The 20,747-nt window shown below is 31.7% G+C and overlaps 1 protein-coding gene across 2 annotated transcripts in view; it reads left to right on the top strand.

Annotated features, from left to right (window-relative positions):
* The window catches only part of LOC118192629 (protein-lysine N-trimethyltransferase SMYD5-like), a 46,354-nt gene that overhangs the window by 2,557 nt on the left and 23,050 nt on the right, over positions 1–20,747 (top strand). For both annotated transcript variants that reach the window (XM_035363616.2, XM_035363617.2), the window contains exons 2-7: positions 1,317–1,565; positions 6,912–7,033; positions 9,382–9,451; positions 9,967–10,071; positions 16,608–16,670; positions 20,076–20,146. In XM_035363616.2, coding sequence (XP_035219507.1) covers positions 1,317–1,565; positions 6,912–7,033; positions 9,382–9,451; positions 9,967–10,071; positions 16,608–16,670; positions 20,076–20,146 — 680 coding nt within the window. The remainder of the gene's footprint in view (positions 1–1,316; positions 1,566–6,911; positions 7,034–9,381; positions 9,452–9,966; positions 10,072–16,607; positions 16,671–20,075; positions 20,147–20,747) is intronic.

The following is a 20,747-nucleotide window of genomic DNA, read 5'->3' as shown; positions in this document are numbered from 1 at the left end:
AGAAAGTGCAGAATTGCAAACTGCTTGCCACGTTTTTAAGAATTGCACATACACGGTATCATCCATGTACACATCGACCTATTTTCACTTAGAAAAAACATCCCAGAATTGCACAAAAATGGCATTGCGCACACTCTGGACTTTATCCATGTACACTGCTAAAGTCCTAGCTAGTAACCTTTATCACCTTACCAAAATGTCACCAAACTACCTGTTACCATATTCCAAAGATTAGCCCATTCATGAAGTTTTTAGATATCAGTCTTACAAGTAAGATATATTAATTTGTGACTGAAAAAATGCTATTAGTTAAAACAGCAGCAGAGTGAGTGATGCATTTTTAGTCACTTTATTAACCCCTTAACTGTGTGTAAATCTCAGAAAAATTTATCAAAATGAAAAAAAAATTCCTGCCTAATTTTTATGCATTATATCAATGAAAAAAATGTACAGAACTGTTGTTTTTCAAATAAGAGGTATTTTAATGAAATAATATTATTTAATATTTTGGCATATATATGCAAAATTAATGCATCGCAGCCACAGTTACCTAATTTTTTTTTTTTTAATTTTAATTGAATAAATGCTCAGTCATCAAAACAGCATCTGAATTGTTTAAAAAAAAAAAAAAAAAACCTATTTTGAATGTGTGCAAGTTTCAAATTTCTTTATCTTATGAAAAGGTATGTTTCATTGCCCTCTGAATCAAACATTTTCCTCTCTCCCAAGTAAAGCTTTTTAGTCTAAAACTCATAAAAAAAGGACAATTATAAAATAAATAATCAGACAAACCCAAACCAAAATTATGCATCTTTATGTCCTGTATTAGAATTGACAGCATGTCTTTCTCTGCACTGAAAGAAATGAAGCATAAATCGTCAATCTATTTTGAAAGCAATGAAAAATATATTTAAATGTTTGTCCAAAAGAGGAACAACCTGAATTTGGCTTTAGCAGGGTGGGGGTATGCTTATTTTTCTCATACCCGAAGTCATTTTGAGTTACACAAATATTGCATATTTTACTTGCATAACTTGCATTTTCACTTGCATTTTCCAGTGATACAAGTGAGAGGTTAAATTAGTCTTTTACCATTTTAGTAATATGTTTAAAATCATTTCTTGAACACTTTTTCATTATATAGCTCTTAAAATGATTGATCATCTTTTAGTTTCTTTATTTCCATTTGTAATAGTCTTAAAGTCTTTAAAAAAGTCTAGGTTTCTTTAAAGTGTTCCCAACATTGAATTATTTTACATATATATATGCTTAAAACAAAAAGTTATAAAACTTATTGATTTCATTTTTTTTTATAGGGAAAAGGTCTTTTTGCTCTTCGAAAATTTAGCCCTGGTGATGTGATTTTTGAAGAACGACCCTTAGTGTGTGCTCAGTTTTTATGGAATCAGGCTTATGGTTATCTTGCATGTGATTATTGTATGAGACCCTTGGAAACTGCTGAAGAAAATGTTCAAAGGTTAACAGGCATGCAAGATCTTCGACTGCCATATCCTGAATGTTGTGCAACAAAAAAGGAAGACTATGTTGAATGTCCATATTGTGAGGTAAAGTTTTCAAAGGCTGAGTGCTAACTAACTGGTTAAAATCATTGAACACTAACAGTTTTGTCAAAGGTTTGATTTTATGCAAAACACGCTGCATGTTCATTTAATTTACGTATTTCTTTTATTATACGTGATGTAAAAGTACTTCATTAATTTGCAAAAGCAGGCATTTTGAATTACGAGGCAGCCTTGATCTCTTTTATAAAACACACATCTTAACTAATAGCCCATTTGTGCTTTGTCTTTATTAGACATTTAATCTAAATTGCATGTTGTCCTTATATGGTAATTTGGTAATTTTAATTTTATAATTCATGTATGTATATTACAGCTGTGTTTTTTTTTAAATTTGTTTAGAATCTACTAACCAGTTTTTGATGTATACCATATGTCATTTATAGAAATTTCATTGATCCTTTTAGCATCTATAAAAATCTAAAATTTATTTCTAACATTCATTTATAATTTTTTTTAATTGCTAATAATTTATCTAAGCAAAATTTGATTTTATATAAATCAAACTATTTTATGGGAGGATGTCTAAAGATTGCATCTACAAGCTTTAAAAAGAGTTTAAAAAATTTGTATGAATCATGTTCATATAGGAATGTAAATGTATTCAGATGTACCACAAGCAGGAAATAAAAGGGACATAAAGATAAGCAAGAACATATTACAGAATGCAATATAAAGTGCTTCATTGGGCAAAACTTGACAGTACAATAGCTTCTGACTCAGAATACTGCTTCACAAGAAGTGTTTAAAATTCGACCATTTGCAGTGATGCATGCTAGGCACCAGTGCCATATGACACTGATGGTGCATTGCACATGCAGTTAGGTACCTTTTCCTATTCTTTCTTATAGTGGCTTGTTCATTACTGTCCGCTAAATGCATTTAAGAAATGTAAGTCACTAACTTAACATTTGTAAAACAATGCATGTTCTCTGTAAGACATGGTAGGCTGCGAGGCTTCTTGAAAGCCAAGGGGAACCAACATTGTCCCCAAACTTTAGAAGCTCTGATGGAGGCACAATAATAAGAATTTCTTACTTGAAATGCCTCTCAAAGTCCTAGTCAGCTATCGAAGAAGGCTATCAGTGCATACAACTGGGGCTGCCACTTGAGTGATGTTTCATTTTTAAAAAAGAAAGATTGATATAAAGTGGCATTTTCGTATTTTCAATTAATAAAAAGATAATATTCATGTGTTGTTTGGTTTGGACTGTACGAGCTTTCCGAATAGGGGAGCTCTTTCTACTACACCCTGTATTAGATTTTTAGGAACTTTCTTTAAATTAAAAATATCAAGCTTTAATTAATAAGAACAATTGCTTAGTTGAGATAGAACATTATGACGGAATTCCGACGTGCCGTGAAAAGCATGAAATTTCTGAGAAATGGTCAAAGAAAGTTAGAAAAATTATGATGGTTTTCTGAAATGTCAGACAAAATGAGAACTTCTTCCAAAAAAGGCCAAGGAAATAAATATAAAGCAATCAGCAATAAATATAAATCAATAATAAAAAGTTAGTACTGTTCTGTTATCAGGGCTGGATTCAGAAATGTATGCATGTATGTGTTCATATATGCATTTATATAAGTACATACATGCATATGTTTGTGAATGGATGTATATGTACATGCACAAATATGCATGCACACGTGCTTACATACATGCATTTCTGAATCCGTCCCCAATAACAGAAGAATACCAAAAAGGTTACTGTTATCATTGTTTTTCTTCCAGAAAATATTTCATTCATCTCATAACAAATAAAATTTATTCAACTTATAACTTTCCTTCTCCCCCATTAATGAATGATATTATTAACCCTCATGTTTAGAAATGCAGTTTTTCTCTTTTTAGGCATGTAATTGTCCTTCAGAAATAAATAAAGGTAAAAATATATTTACGAGTACCCTGTGGCAATAATTGGTGATTTTTGGCGGTGTATGGACACAGAGTTTGTGCAATTCTTTGACTTATTATTTTGGCTTTGTGTAACAAAAATCGCTGCTACAGAAATCCAAAATAAGAAGTCAAAGAATTGCACAAACTCGGTATCCATGTGCGCATCAACCTATTAAAAAAAAAAAAAAAAAAAAATCAGAGAATTGCACAAACTAGGCACTATGCACTCTCTTGACTTTGTCCATGTACACATCGATCTATATTCACGTAAAAAGACAAAGGAGCAGCCAACAAAAATTAAATAATCTCAATAAACTACATTTTAAATCAAGCAATGAAATAACATAAAAAAGGAAATTAATCTTAGCACTACACAAAGGAAATATCCACGTACCTTATTTACGAAACTGCATGTCTTCAATCAAACAAAATTCTTAAACAGCATCCAAAAACTTCCTAAAATTATCTGAATACTGGCATCACCACATAAATTCACAAAATTGAGTAAAAAATATCCTGCATAGTGCCGGTATCGTCCGACATTCGACCATACACATTTCCTTCCTATAAACAGGATACTTAATAATGGCCAGTAAGTAAACCTTCATTTACACAATAGTGAATTAATGCTTGTTTCCCTTTCATCGCCCAGAAACTTCAAACTAATGTTACCACATTCATCTGTTTTGCCATGTAAACCACAAAATAACAACATACTTATTGAAAATCTGATGCATACTTTCCAAATCTTTTCCCATGATTCAAATTGACCGCAATCAAGTAACCAATTACGTGATAATAGGGTTTCCATAACATTCAACTGCCCAGATTACCATAAATGAAACAACTTGGTGATAAATGAAACAGCAACTTAGCAATAAATGAAACAACTTGGCGATAATCCAAGGTGCACCCTTAAATCTACTCTAACCTAAATAAATTATGGAAGTTAGAAATCACATTTTTTTGTTTATACATTATTATAATTAACTTTATTAACTAAGAATTTTTTAATCTAATTTATGAGCTTTGCTTTATCCAATTAGTCTAATCTAATTTTTTTACTTCAGTGTAGCTCTTAGCCACTTATTTTGAAAGACCACAGATCTAATATCTATTTTGAATGGTGTACTTTGTATAGGTTCTGTTACAGATTGAATTTTTTCTTGGTCTAATAGTTCTTAATAAAAACTCTTATCTACTTTTTTGATGCTTTATAGCAGCATTTCTTAAACTGTAGGCTGTGACCCCAAAAGAGCCATTCCCACTGGGGTTTATCTAAGCTAAAGGAGACAGTTGACGTAGCCAACCCATCTCCAAAACCAGATTTTCCCCATAGGGCAGCAAGTTGAAAAATCTGAACTACAGGCATAGCGAAGCTAGTCAACACATGGAACTGACTCCATTAGCTCAGATAAACCCCAGTGGGAACGGCCCTTAATGGGATCGCAAAGTGAAATGTTGGGGTTGAGAAAATTTAATTCAGATACAGGAATTTAAAGAAACTTAAGTTGGATTTCCTTGATTATCTTTAGTATAACATTTTCTGTACAGAACAGTTATAAAATCACAATATCAGTCAAGCTGAGCTAAAAATTATACTTCAGAATGAAAAGTAGCACTAAGTGGATCATTATGGCAGTATCACATTTCAATTTCAGCGTATAAGGTATTTAAGAATCAAAATATCCTGCAAATACACACGACATAAATTGTAATTTTTTTATTAAGTTATTTAAATTACAATAAAAGCTGTGAGAGTATTAGGAGAAAACTTAAGATTTCTTTTTCTGTGCTCTCCCTATTCAACTCAAAGGAGGTGAAAAAAATCTACTTTTATCAACTAGTAACTCTTTTAGATCACTAAGTTTATGGCCTGGAAACTAGAATTGGGATGCTGATTTCTTTCATTTTAGATCTTTGAGATAATTTATATGCTTAAAAGTAGGCAGATTTCAGTATTACAGGTAACTATCATGAGCAGCATAAGTGCTATTACACAGCTGAGCGTAAATTGGAATATACTCAACTTGTAATACTGTAGTCTTTCTAGGCTTCAGCTCTTTAACAGGATTAATCTGTTATGTCTTCTGGTGAATTATAGTGTTCAGTCTCAGTGCAACCATGGACCAAATGTCTTCATCTGGTGAAATATCTGGTGAATATGCTGCCTGAAGTGGAAGTGTGACATGCTTTCACTTCTCTAGGTTGTTTCTCGTTAGTGTCTGGTTGCTGAAGAGCTGGTGATATGCTTATTCCTATGCTATCCATCAAGGAAAAACCAGATGTTGTACTAGATGGGCATTTGTGCATTGCCCTATCAATATGCGTCCCTATGGAGGCTCTGAAAATATGGAATAACTAAAGGCTGTAACATACTTGTGGTGCACTGCTGGCTAGTCAGAGTTCTGGATATACATAGCAGATGCAAGCAGGCCTTGTTTCCAATGATGAGTATAACTCTAGGTACTAAATTTGTGTGATGATGCATAATACAAGACACCAAATCTTGATCCGCATGGTTCCGCATATGATTTGTCTGAAAATATGAAGTCACACCATTTATGCATCTATGAATGTTGTTGTGTGCACTATTGTAGCTGTAGACATTTATGCAAGTAAAAAAAAAAAAAAAAAAAGGTACAGAAAGCAGAAGCTAATTGGCAGGCAGTACAAGGCACTGCAAGCAATATTGTATTATAGATGCAGATAATTGTTTCTCTGCCATGTACTTTCATCATTAAGTGGATGTAAAATCTGCGAGAGTCATGTGCCTTAAATGTATGTCTTCCCAGGCATTGGAATTTATGGAATCATTGTCATCCTAAACATAGCTCAATCTGTCTCTTCTCTAGCTACTGCTTGCATAATCATCTGCAGTCATAGTACATTACAATCGTTTCAAACTTAGATACATTCTTGCATGAGAATTATTTAGATCTACACAATCAAACTTGATTCCTGCAAAAGAAAAAAAAAAAACCTGCTTTCATTTTTTAGCCTTTTTGATGTGGAATTATTGATGGCTATAATGTATACATGCACTGACTTGCATGTCCTATCATGCCATACATATTATGATGTACAAATTATGCAAATTTCAGATCTATTGGGTGCTTTCTTTATGGTGTTATGCTGCTGATGACCAGTAGCATATCTATAAACTGACAGATGAATATATTTTTACAACTGGCACATTGGTGATTTTTTGGCAATAAGTATATTACTAATAATTTTGTTTAAAAATATTAGTTGGGTGGGATTTTATGTAACTTTTGATAAGGGTTTTATATAATTTTTACTAATTTACAAGTATTATGGGCTGAATTTAATGGCCAAATAGTTTATTTTTGTGCTTGTTCAAAATCCTAATCTTTCTGAAGGAAACATATTTTCAGTAAAGTAATATATTTCTCACTGTAATGTTTTAGGTTTCTTATTGCAACTCCGATTGTAGAGCTCAAGCATGGGAACAGTATCATCAAGTTTTGTGTACTTCTTCTTTATTTGGTAATACACAGCATCCACTAGACCAGCTGCAAGATGCATGGAGGTAATTCAATAAATTGTTTTAATTTTTCTTTTCAGTTTCCTTTCCAGTGTAGATTAGACTTTATTTCACAATGCATTCGAAGTGCATGTATTTTAATTTCACTGAGAATTTTTTATATAAATCACATTTAAGATTTTGAAGTTTCTAATAGGTATAGTTTTTTTAATTTGCTATTGAGGAATTTGGCATTCTTTATTTGACATAATATGAAATTTGACTTTTGCTTCTAATTGCCAAATTGCTGGGAAAGGAAATGTCACTAATGCATAATTTGGACCATAAACTGATTGTGCCATTTATTTTCAGTAATCATAATTGCTAATGAATATCCAGATACCTACTTTGGTAGAATCAGATTTGTCTGGCTTATACTAATATGATATTAGTCGCAACCTGCTTGTTTTAGAAGACTTTTCACCAGCTTTTGACATATGTCTGCAAGAATTGCTTTCCATTAATCCGTAACAGTTGCAATAAGTACAGCTGTCGAAGGTAAGCAGTTTCACAGCCATATAATCTGCATTCCATTTCTTCCCTGGGAAGTACAGGAGGGTTGGCCATGTAGAGGTGGCCAAACTAAATGTAAGATTTTACTGGAGACATAGTTCTTATATGTGTTTGGGTACCGGTATAGAGTCTCGCCTTCTTGGCCTTTGGGTAACATAAACTAAGTGAAAACTCTGGAAGGCTAAGAGAATTATTGTTATGTCGTATGCAACAGAGACTTTGGGAAAAGGTGTAAAACACCCCTTTATTAACTTGGATAAATTAGCAGAAGGCACAGCTTCTGCTTACAGAATCAGCCAGCATTTATGACGTAAATCAAAAGGTAAATAATTTAACTACATTAAGTAAATTGCGATTTAATCCAAAGGCTGCATAGAGAGAATGCACACAATTTGGTTCAAATCTAAAATCATCGTGACAAACCCAGTGGTGAGAATAATGCAACGCTGTAGATAAACTGTTCTCAAGCAGCAGGCAGAACATGTTCTGGTTCTATCATCTAAAACCTTCCTTTAAATACTGTTTCCTACCTCATTTCAGTAAGTGCGAAATAGAAATTACCATTCTCGCAGGAAAACGGAAATAAAAAATGACAGAAAAGCTCTTTAACATTAAATAACTGGATAATAAAAATAAATGAATGCTCTACAACAAGAAAAATATTGTATATTGATAAAAAAAATTTTATAGAAAATTATTGCAGCATTGATAATGAAAGAATTGCTTAAAACATCTGTTTGCATTTCTCATTTCAGCTTCTATTATAGGTTTTGATGTTGTAACTCATTGCAGGTGGTGTAGACTGTTCGTATAGTTACATATATGAGACTCCTTTCTTGTTCGCAAAGGTTTAAGCATACATTACAATAAACACAATTTCTGTTTTAGAAGCTTGTGTATTGATAATTATACGTCATTACAGCTCACCGCTTTTAACTGTAGCATATACACTGTAAACTTTAGCCAGTACATATTTTATTTATTACCCTTTTGCAATATTCTGAACAATTCGATATCATAATTCTCATTTTTTATGTACATAATCCTTTCACATGATATTACTTAGAAATCTTTTTGCAGTGTGCCATCTGTTGTTTAGGATAATTATTTTCTTGGTTATATATTACCATTAATGACATAGCAAAGTATTTTAAACACTTCAGTGTTAATAATTAACTTACTTGTGTTCAAATTATATATTATTTTACTATATATTGCTTTAATGTGTCAATACTTAAAGTATTTTAAACAATACAACCTTAACTCTGTGAATTACTGAGCCACATAAAGATATTTATTACCTTTAACAACATTGCAAAGCATATTAATCACTTCAGCACAGGCAGAAACTATTTCAGTATGATTTATTATATAAGTAACTTATTTCATTTGATCACATTTTAAAATATTTATTTACAATATTAATATAGCAGTACTGTAACTGATTTTCAAAAAATACATATTTCTTTTTTTATCAGTAATTCCCAAACAGCTAATTTTCAGTCATTTAAAAAGGAAAACGATAACTCCCTACAAAATATTCTAAGCTGTGAAATAATCCTTCATTACTCCAATAGAACTAGCTACTGTGTTTCCATTGAATGAATTGACATCACTTAGAATTCATTTCACATATGTCTCTTTAATCTATCCTAAGAGTCACATACTATCAAGATTAAACTACATCGATATCTAGCAATTACCCTAGAACTTTGATGTATAATTTTAATATTTAATGTTATCCTTTTATTAAACATGTAGAAGTATGTGGTGTTTTCTCATAGTAGTCTTAATTTTAGAGCTGTAATGATAATGTTTTAATTCTGATATTAATTTTCTAGACAAATGCATTATCCTCCAGAGACTGCCAGTATCATGCTTATAGCAAGAATGATTGCAACTGTTAAACAGGTTGGTAAAACTGTAAAATTTTCAGTTCACCTATATGTATTTATTAAGTGTAATTATGATGCATTGGTATTCTTAAATAAATATAAGGTACATAAATAACATCAACCGTCAGTTTCACTGTATGGATGATTAAAGTGTAATCACTGAAAATGAGAATTTTCTGTAAATATAGGGAAATATTTATTAAGAATAAATATAGTCATTTTTTAATATAAAAAACTATTCCATATATGAAGGTTATATCTGCTCTTAATCATATCTTGTGTTAATAATTTTTTTTTAAATCTTCTGGTTAAAATCATTGACACCATAGACGAAATATAAATTACATGAGGGTTTTCTTTATGGTAATATCAGCCATTTCACTGTAACTGTTTTATTAATAACTAATAATATACTAATTTAATTGCAGAAAAGCTGAAGTACATGAATTATATATATTTCTAAAAAAGTATTAAGTATGTTATTTTTCATTATTGTATTTAGTATCTCACTGTCCAATTTCTTTTGAATAGGCAAAAGACAAAGCTGGTGCTGCTCATTTGTTTTCACAGTTTTGCCATAAAACAAGAAGTAGAAATGGTGATATTGCACATCGATTGCTTGGTAAACAGTTTCAGGTAAAAGTTTACAGTTTTAATTTGCATTATGTTTGTTTGAAATACCTACATATACTTATTATATGAAACAGGTTATTTGAAGTAGCTGTCGGTGTTTATTATATGAAATAAGCTCAGAATATATGCTTGTTTTCTCATTAAGTGATATTTGAAAAATATGTGAAGGTATAACAACATATGTTCAGAAACTAAATTCGTAAATTATGTGTCTTGTTTAAAATGTAGAACTTATATTCTTTTGGCACACATATCCAGAACTCATCCTTGAACTCACCTGTTTCTAAACCAAGTAAAATGAACCCCATTAGTGTGTAAGTTGAAATGTGACATAGTTTCTTTAATATGAATATGTACTGCTTGGATACCTGCTAAACAATTTTATATACAAATCCAGCTATAACTTGAAGCATTCAAATTTTAATTACCTCCCATAAAGAAGGATTATTTGAACCATTTTCCTTCCATTTTTTGTTATTACATCAAGTCACTTTGACAGGTAACATCCAATTACTAAATAAATTTTACTCCATATTCACAAATATCCATCCCAGTTTTTCATAAGGTAAATTTGGAAAATTATTTTAACATTTATAAAACTAAATATCTCATATTTTACATTTTGCAATCATTTCTAGGAATCTTAAAACTCAAATTGGCTTTATACAGGCTGCTCAGAGAGAATCTGACTCTTTGGAGTTAAGCCGAGATTATCTAATTTTATCTTCTCCCCATTATCCCTTGGACCTTTTTGAATTTGAATGTAAATCTTGATCTTATTCAAAGAGTTGTTAAAAGTAAAATGAACATTTCGCAATTAAGATCTATTGCAATGGAAACTATTGGGGTTCGCAGTCCTCAAAATGAGTGGTTGCATGTCTACACTGACAGCTCTATGTTAGAGAGAACGTGCAGTGCTGGAGCAGGTATCCATAGCGAGCTTTTCAATTTCTACTTACCAATGGGACCTCTTACTACTGCCTTTTTTTTTTATGGTAAACTCGTAGCTATTGCTGTGGCTATTCAACAACTGTCAATTCATAGCCACTCTTTTGTAAAACTGTCAGTCATATTGTCAAATTTCAAACGTGTGCTTCAAGCTCTTCTGAATAATCAAAATAGTTCCCAAAGAATCTTAGACTGTAGGCCTTAAGGCAATGGCACACAGAATTTCTTTTCAATGGATTCCAGCCCACTGTGGAATTATGGAAAATGAAAAAGCTGATACTTTCATTTAGAAAGATAAGAAAGGAACTTTCGTAATGCAATGCATTAATCGACCGCTTTCATTTCATATGACTAAATTTTTAACTTGACTCTTAAGAAACTGCTTAAGTAGGATATGATTCAATATGCTATGGATAAGAGTTGGAGGATTCTGAGGGGAAGAGACAACTTTCATTCTCAGTTTTCCATGACTGTTTGCAAGATCACTCTACAGAATTGGAGTGGATTCCCCAAACTGTATTTTGTGTGACTCCAATCAGCGTATGATTTTTTAAATAACTGTATTGCACTTTCTCGGTATGAGGAAATTGTTAAAAAGTACTGGAAAGCCCATGAACTAATGGCTTAAGTGCAAGTGTTTGGCATTTGTAAAGTAACATTTTGCAATCATATATCTTGTATCTATATTGATTCCAGACCCAAACAACACTTGCCTTGCTGTGGTTTCAGTTTTCTGTATTCCAAAGTGAACTTTATAAATCAGCTTCAATATTTCTGTTCTTAAATCCATAGGCACCACCCCTCTATCATTTGAAAACACTAGATTTCCCTGAACATTTAAATTAAAAAATATTTTTGAGCTTTAACAGTACATTTTTGCCATTTAAAGGCCATCCTTTAGACCAAAATCTGAGTAAACAGGCAAGGCTACATCATATAGAGTCACTTTTTTTTTAACTCCTTTAGCTTATTTTCGCCCATTTCTAAATTCTAGTTAGACTATACGATATGTGTCATTTTCATGTTGTTTTTGATGGGTTTAGGATTAAATGATCATGATAATAAATTTGCAATACACATGTATTTGCCAGAAAGATACTTGAGAATTTAACTGATATTTTAACAATTTTACTTTTATATGTTGTAATTTTATTCATTGTGGACAATAAAGATTGTGATCAGTTAGCCTTTCAGCTGTTTGACCATAAATAAAATAATGGAATTTGAAAACAGCAAACACTGTACTTAAAAAGTATTTTTTCAGTTTGTGCATAACTTTTTTTTTACTTCAGAAAGCTTTGAGAAGTAAAAGTGATTTGAATCTTGTAACGTACAACAGCTTTGGAACTATCTGATTGTATTACAGTTGGCTTTGAACGATGAAAGATATCCAAAACTAGTGCATTAGCAATCATCTTTTTTAACATAAATTTAAAGTAATTAAATCTCTAATTATATGATATTGAGAAGTATAATACATGTTTTTACATGTAAATTAATATAATTATTAAATAGAAATAATATAAAATGGACATAATTTTATTAACTATTAGCATGAAAAGCAATAAAATATCTTAGTAGATGCTGCCACCATAAATACCTTTGTGTGACATTTATGTTACTTTCATTCCTAACCCGTCTTTTTTCTGTGTTCTAAAATTTACTAGCATAGTGAGCTATAAATGTTAAGCTTTCTGCATTAAAGATAAGGTAAGTATTATTTGTAAAATACAAAATAAATCCAGCCAAATTGGTATCTTATGGTAATACAATTTATTCAAATCTGCTTGGCACCATAAGGAAAAATTTGAGAAAGGCGGCTTGCAAGAATGTTGAAGAAGCATTTGCTGAAATAGTTTACCATTCAAAAAAGCCATACTCTGCTAATATCTCGACAAATGCTTCAGACAGAAGCCATACTCTGCTAATATCTCGACAAATGCTTCAGACAGAAGCCAATGAATTTGCCAGACACATTGGAGGGACTGCCTTTTTGTGCTCAAATGGCTGGTTGGATAGTTTTAAGAAGCAGAACATTTTGTCAGGAAAACTTATCAGAGAGTTAGGCAACATCTAAAAATTTGATGTCATGAAACAGTAAAAGAAATATTTAGGATACCTATTATCACTGCCAAGGGAAAGACATTTTTAACACCAACAAAGCTGGCCTGTTCTACTGATACTGTACAAAAACGTTAAAATTTGTACCCGAAAGATATGGCAGAAAATTGTTAAAAGGGAAATTCACAGATCTTGTGTATGCATTTCATGGAGCATTGTAGACTTTGGGTAATTGGAAAATCAGAAGCCAAAATGTACTTAAAAGCCAGGAGGTTTGACATGTTTTAAAATATGAAAACTCTTCCTGTTGCCTGTTCTTGTAAGCCATGGATGTCATCAAAATTGTTTGAAGAAGAGTTACGAAACTGTGATAAAGTCCTTTCATCAGAAATTTCTGCTCTTGACTGACAATTGTACTGTATACTCAGATGTTGGAAACTTATTTCATTAAGTTTATTTTCTTGTTCCCAAATGCAACTTTTAAACCAATGTTTTATCAAAAGCATGAACTTTCATTACAGGAATCCACTTATTTTAAGCATTTTGGAGATTTATGACAAGCATGTCGATTATAACATTTCACTTCTTGATAGAAAGCAAGTTTAGTCTTAGCAAATTTTTACAGAGTCAATGATCTGGAACTGTTTTCAGTATGATAGTCTAGTAAAGAGTGTTGAAAAAGATGGAAACAAGAATTTGCTTATGTGTAAGTGGCTAAAAAAAGTGAGAAAAAAGTGTTTTTACAGAGTCAACCATCTGAAACTGTTTTCAGTATGATAGTCTAATAAAGAGTGTTGAAAAAGATAGAAACAAGAATTTGCCTATCTGTAAGTGGCTAAAAAAAGTGGTGTTTCAATATTTTCAGAAAGTGATATGGAGTTTTTTCAGTCATGAGATGATGCAAGTGATTAGATATTGTGACAGAAATTAAAATGGTAAATGCTGATGTCGAAGATCCTTCTGATGCTGGAGAAAATATTAAGGAAATGCAACACATAGAAAGTGAAGTCTCTTTCACAGCAGATGCCAAGGCTGCAATGCATGTCATTAATTAGTTTTATTTGCATAAACTGAAAATCCAGAAATGATTGAATATTTGCAGTTTTGGGATAAAAATATGGATAAAATTTTCTTGCAATCTGCATCAGACGAGCAGAAAGTTATAAATTACTTTAATTCTTAGTAGTTAGCGTTACATTCGTCAGTATTTTTTAATTCCTTTTTTAATGTATGTATATTTTTATGGATAAAAACTATTCTTAGTTATAAATGTGTACTTTGATTAAAGAATCAGAACTGTGATATGTATGCTAAGTAATCGTGTAAAATTATTCACATATAGTGAAACTAGAAAAGAACAACCCACAAATTTAATGGCTACTCTTCCTTTTTTTTTTTTATTAGATTTGTTATTTACTTCTTTTTGGTAGATGTGACAATGTTATTCAGTTCTTTTTGTGATTCATCATTCAATTTTTATATGGTTTTGAGATAATCCTTTTTCTCATCTGATCCAGATATATGGAACCAAACTTTTGATTTCTTGATGCAGATTGTAGCAGGATTCGACTGTATTTACTTAGATCATGCACAATATGTTTTGAATTTTTTTACTCATTGTCAAATTTATAGAGACAAAACAAACAAAGAAGTGATAAACTTTCTTACAGTGTACTAACATAAATTTGTTTAAAACATTAAAAATAATTTTTACTTATTTACTTTTTTCTATTTTTTTTTATTTCAGTAATTAAAATATCTTTAAAATCATTATAGATTATCTTAATCTTTGATTAACACATTTTCCTTCATTTAAAAATAAATCATTGATTTTAATCAGTGATTAACTCCCTGAACCACCTGAAAGACAAGGAAAAATTAGAATGTATTATTTTTTAAATGATTTTCGTATTTGTCTTTTTTGCTGTCCCAGTATCAATTACCAGCTTTGAAAGTGACTTGGCCATAGTAGTAATTTGCAAAAGTGGAATTATTTGCTAGTTTGTTTTAGGTTTAAGAAACTTTTTCATTGCCTGATTTGTGATTCAAAATATGGTTTTGTCAAAAAATAAACTAGTAATTTACAAGCATGTCAAATTTTTGAGGGGCCAGAGAGCTACAATTTGGCCATACTTGGTGTACAGTATTGCATCAGTAAAAAAGTATGTGCATACTGTGCTTGCTTCAGTACAGAAACACATTTTACGCTATTCCTAGGATGGCAAGTAATGCATTTTCCTGTCTACCATCGTTGTATGTTTTGTTTTATGCAGAGAAACTAGATAATAAATGGGAAAAAAAAAAATATTCTTTAGTTTCCTAGTCACAGTTTTAATTTCAGTAAATTGGCATATTTAGTTTTCTGTTAGACTGTTTTTGCTGTATTATAAAATTTATTTGTTAAACATATTAGTCATACCTTGAATGAAATACATGTTTTAGCTTTGTGAACATTGAAAACAGCAACAGCAGATATGTAATGGTCACCATGGTGCTCACTAGGGTGCATGAGGTACAAAATATGATCATTAGTAGTATTGCCTGCTGTTGTGTGAATATGAGTGTTAGTTAAAATAAATAAAATAATCGTTATGTCTTGCTATTTCAAAGTTATTTTTTACATTATAAGGGCAGTTTATGATAAGCTCAAAGGTGTTAAATGAAAATAAAAACACCATGCAGAATATTATTGGTAGAATAGTTCTTGGTAGGAATGTTTTTTCTACCTAGCTCTTAAACTAACCCAAATAAGAATTGATTTGTGTACAAGAAAACTGAGACAGTTTTTCTAATTTTCAATTCACAAATATGTGAATTGAAAATTAGAAACAAAATGGTATAGTGAAAGGAATTAATTTTCACTTATATTAAATCTGAAAATTTGCATGGATTTTCTACTAAATTAAGTCTGACATCTATTGTCTGAAGTTTTTTCTATTGTTTTTGTTCATGTTTAAATCAAAGTTATTGATTTTTAATTTGTTCATTCTGAGGATATGCAAATCTTTCTTTTATTTTGGAGACAGTGTTGCAAATCAGAACAAAAGCTGACTGACTAGCTCACACTAATTAATGAAAAAGGGATAAAATAGGTAGTATCTGCAGATTATCCAATGTCATTAAATCCTACTTTAGCTTAGTTACAATATTGCTTGGTATCTCAGCTTTTTAAATACTTTTAGTTTCAGCAGAAATTATGTGATGTAATTTATTATTAGTTTGATTTGTAGTTATTGTACGGATCAAGTTTATTGTTAATTTCAGAAATGAATGTTTTATTCATTCAATTTTTTTTAAAACTTTAATTTACACCCCCCCCCCGAAAAAAATTATTTGTGTTATGTTTTATTCATTTTATGGGTAAATTTGAACACATTTCTTGATTAAAGTATTTCCTGAACAAATTCTGAAAATTTTCCTGAATAAATTTCTTGATTAATGTATTTTCTGAACAAAATTACAAAATGAAGTAAAAAGTGGTAATAGATAGATTTTAGGATATTTATCAATTTTTAATTTCTTGCTAATAGGCTCAAGTAGAACATTTGAGGCAGCTTATGATAAAAGGTCTACAGGATGAAGATCTGTTGCAAGTAAGATTTTGTTTAACTGAACTGTAAAATGAAATTTTGTATTTCCTGCTGTGAAACATAATCTTTATATGCATCCAAAGGTATGAAAGAAGATAGCATGTGGAATATCATAAAGTTTATGCAGTAAGAAAAAATCCAGTTGTCAAAAAACTGTTTAGGTGTCTAGAGGTCCATTTTGGGGGCTGAAAAAAGTATGCATGAGAGGACCAATTTTACCAATATGTATCATAGAATTTTTATTTCAGGCTTTTCTTAAAAGTTTGAAACTCTTAAAATGAGTTACCAGAGAAGGAGCCTTCTTTCTGTTATTGAAAGTGATTCATGATTCTTTGATGGCTTTGATTTACTAGTATAGTTTGATTTATGGCAAAGTATACTAGTAAATGGTATTTTGTTATGTAATATTAATTAAATATTATGTTATTATGTAATATACACTACTTAAATACTACAGTAACTAACAAACCTAGCATGATAATATTAAGGACTTAATTAAATCTCCAGCAACACAACAATGGTGCAGCTGGGCACTGAAATGTAAAATTTGTGAACCTGTACTCTAACGGAAGGAGAATTTAAAATAAATGAAACAGTACTGAAATTCAAAATTTTTATTGTCAACATGAGATAGATTTCCAGTTTTCATCATAATATGCCTGTTGTGTTTCAAATAACTTGTTGGAAACTTGCTCATTATTCCCTTATCTGTTTTGCGGCAATTTTTTAATATCTATTATGTTGTAGGGGGACAATTTTAGTCATATTCTGTCATATTGGTAGTGACAGAATATGAGGTGAGTGTTTGACATTCTCACAATTTGGGGTGAGAACATAGCACTATTTTTTCTTTATTTTAAAACATCCATCATTTGAATTTGGAACATATTCCCACTATACTAGTACTCGGTTCAGAATATCTAAATTGGTTTTCAATGGGGAAAAAGGGGCTTTTTTTATTGTGCAGAAAGTGGGCAAGAAGAAAAAATAATGTTCTTAAGTTTTCCATTAAACTTAATTTAAAATCAAATTTTCACTACGATATAAAGATGATGTTTGAGTTCAACAACGTGTCCTTCAAAGTATAAAAAAGTCATTATAGTAAAAACTGATAGAACATTTAAGGAAAAGAAAAATTTCTTAGTCCCCACCCATGAAATAAATTGTTCCATCAATGTTTCATGTACATCAGGCTTCTGTATCTTGAAGTCTGTACTGTGCTGACTGTTTGTTATTTCCATATGCCCACTTCCAGTATTTTCTCCAATTCATCGTGGTAGACATCTTCATACTCTCTTCATCAAGGTCAAATTTTTCAGTTGTGGTGCTCTGCATATTGACAGTCATAATGTTTTGACCAATGCTGGTATCAGAGCTGGTGCAGTAGGATTTACAGCAAAATTTTAAACTATAAGAATGAACTGTGTAGAAGTTTTTAGAAGCTGCAAAGTTTGCACCAGGTAGTAAAAAAACTAGATCTAGAAAGTAATGAGTTTGAGTTCTTTTGATGTGACTGTAAATGAGGCAATGACATTTTCACTATCCTGTAAGTTAGCAAATTATTTTCATCCTTTCCATTTTACACTTCAGGTGCTTCAATACCATCCTGCAATAACTTCAGAATTGAGGGTGAACTGCCTTTGCTTTCATTGTAATGAATAATGTTCTTTTTGTTCCTGTGTTGAAGATTCGTCATTTCTTTTTGATTGCAACTCATTTAGATCCTTTCTTGATACTTTTCTCAGTCACAGCAATTAATTGCTTCCGTGTCCAGTTATAACAATCTTTCATGAAGTTTTTTTGATGTGACATTATGCCAGGACTCAATTTGTATGTAAAAAAAAGAAGCAAAATTTTGTTAGCTTGCTTTCATTCTACAAACTATTCTTTTTCTGATAAATATTGTTACGAAATGTACAGGCGCGGTAAGATGGCTTTCCCGCAAAGCAGTTTTAGGGTTGCCATAAAATGGCAAGGGAAGGCTGAGTCCCCACATTTGGCGAGAAATCGCCCATTTGGCGACAAAATTGGCAATATGCCATGGACGGATGGAGAACCTTCTGGAACGAATTATTACTGGTTTAGCCCAGAATGTTTTTAACACCTGTCAAAAGCTATATAAACCCTGCTGGTATGTGGAGAGTCGGTTAGTATCGAGACGAGTCAATCCCTGCGGAGTTGATCGAGTTGACAGCCGGGCAACGAGTGCCGAGTGGGTCGTCAAGTGCACCAAAGGAGTCCTGTAGTGTATCGAGGTCAGTGCATTGTCGAGAGAGCGTGTTGAGCTCTGGGAACAACTTAACCGAAGAGTCGGGAGCTGTGCTTTGTGTGTCATCGAGTGCATCGCGAGTTGTAGCGTGGAGAGTCTCGAGAGTACGTGGAGTTCTGAGAACGACCAAGCAGAGTTGGGAGCTGTACTCTAGTGCTTTGCTTGAAGCTGTCCCCACCGTGATAGCCTGATAACCTGGAGGATGTGTCACTGATCGTGTCAGCGTGTTTATAGTAGTTCATCGATGACTGTAAAAACGTGTTTTGTAGCTGTCCTGACAATACTGGCCAATAAAGTGTGTTATTCGATACTTCATCAAGTGTCGTCGTTATTCACTCCATATCCACACGAACCCCGTACGAACGTGAAGGAAGAAAATAACGTAACAACTGGTGTCGGGAGTGGGGTAATAGCTTATTGGAGCAAGTGTTTGTCCGAACTAGAAAGGAATTATTGCATCACCCGTAAAGAATTGCTTGCTATCGTAAAGGCCATAGACAAAAAACGACCTGACTGTAATTACATTAATTAGATTCAGAATATTGCCAATGATGAGATATTTGTTGCTACATAAAAGTATTTACCAAACAGCTAATAAAAATAATTAATATGTTGAATCAACTAATATCCATGAATGGAGTCAGTGGAACAGTGCTATTCTTTTAAAGTTTGGCTTCAAGTGTGAGATCAAAAATGGGGGGCCTCATATTTCTGCACTTTGTGATGACTTTTTAGGATTTGTCAGAAATAAATAGCACTAAGATCACATTTCACCAAATATATTGTTTGAAATGTAGCAGCTCATTTTTAAAATTACACTAAGAAACAATATTACTCTAATGAAAATAATAGTATTCTGTATTGTATTTTCTATTTTTCATTAATTGTATGTTTCTTTTTAAAAACAGGCAAGTGGGTGTGTATAAATTCCATACAGTACTGCAAGTTCATGCTTAAAAGAATTACTATGTATAGGGTCTTCTTTTCCCTAGAATCCTTGATGATAATTAATAATAATCAAACAGTTAAGGCTGAATGTGAGATACATTGTTCTGGGCATAATTTTTATATGAAACTATGTTAAGATTAGTTTCATTCAAATCATTCATTAGGAAGATAAATCTTTTTTCTCCTTATAGTGGTTTACCATAGAGGGTTTCCGTTCTCTTATTGCATTAGTTGGTACTAATGGCCAAGGTATTGGAACTAGGTAAGTTCATTTCATACAGAATTTCTTATACATGGGCTTACAGTTTAGAAATAAACTCAATTTGTCTAAGTGTTCAGAAGTATTTGTTTTTGCCCAATTGATTTGCAGATATGCTTGTACATAGGTAGATCCAAAAGTTTCCAGCCTCACCTAAATAAAAAAATTCCTTTAGCAATAAATTCCTCTTGAATCTATATGGTGACTGTATTAAATGGAAATTTCATTAATGAAGTCATCTGCTTTCTTCTCTATTTACAATATGAAGTAATGTGCTACTTTGTTCTGAAATGCTTAAAAGTGAATATTATTGTGCAGTTAAATCTTTGATGAAAACCTTAATCACTAAGAAGTAAAACAACACTCAGGTCATTTGTTTTGTGATTCATCTCCTTCCTGTTCCACAGTGGAAGAATCGGTAAAACCATTCAACATGAATTCAGATCCTGAGACTGCAGAGAATGCAGTCAATTCTCATGAAGTTCAACTGTCAGATTCAATGACTTAAAAAAATACAAACTAATATGTTTTGCATATTCTACATGAACACCTTCACTGGAACAAAGTCTCTGCGAATAAGTAATTGATTTCTTTTAGCAATTTA

The sequence above is a fragment of the Stegodyphus dumicola genome, chromosome X1, assembly GCF_044657685.1.
Source record: "Stegodyphus dumicola isolate Sdum_Otavi_A_Nest chromosome X1, ASM4465768v1".
In the NCBI taxonomy this organism is placed as follows: Eukaryota; Metazoa; Arthropoda; class Arachnida; order Araneae; family Eresidae; genus Stegodyphus; species Stegodyphus dumicola.
This window is presented reverse-complemented; position numbering and strand designations above follow the sequence as displayed.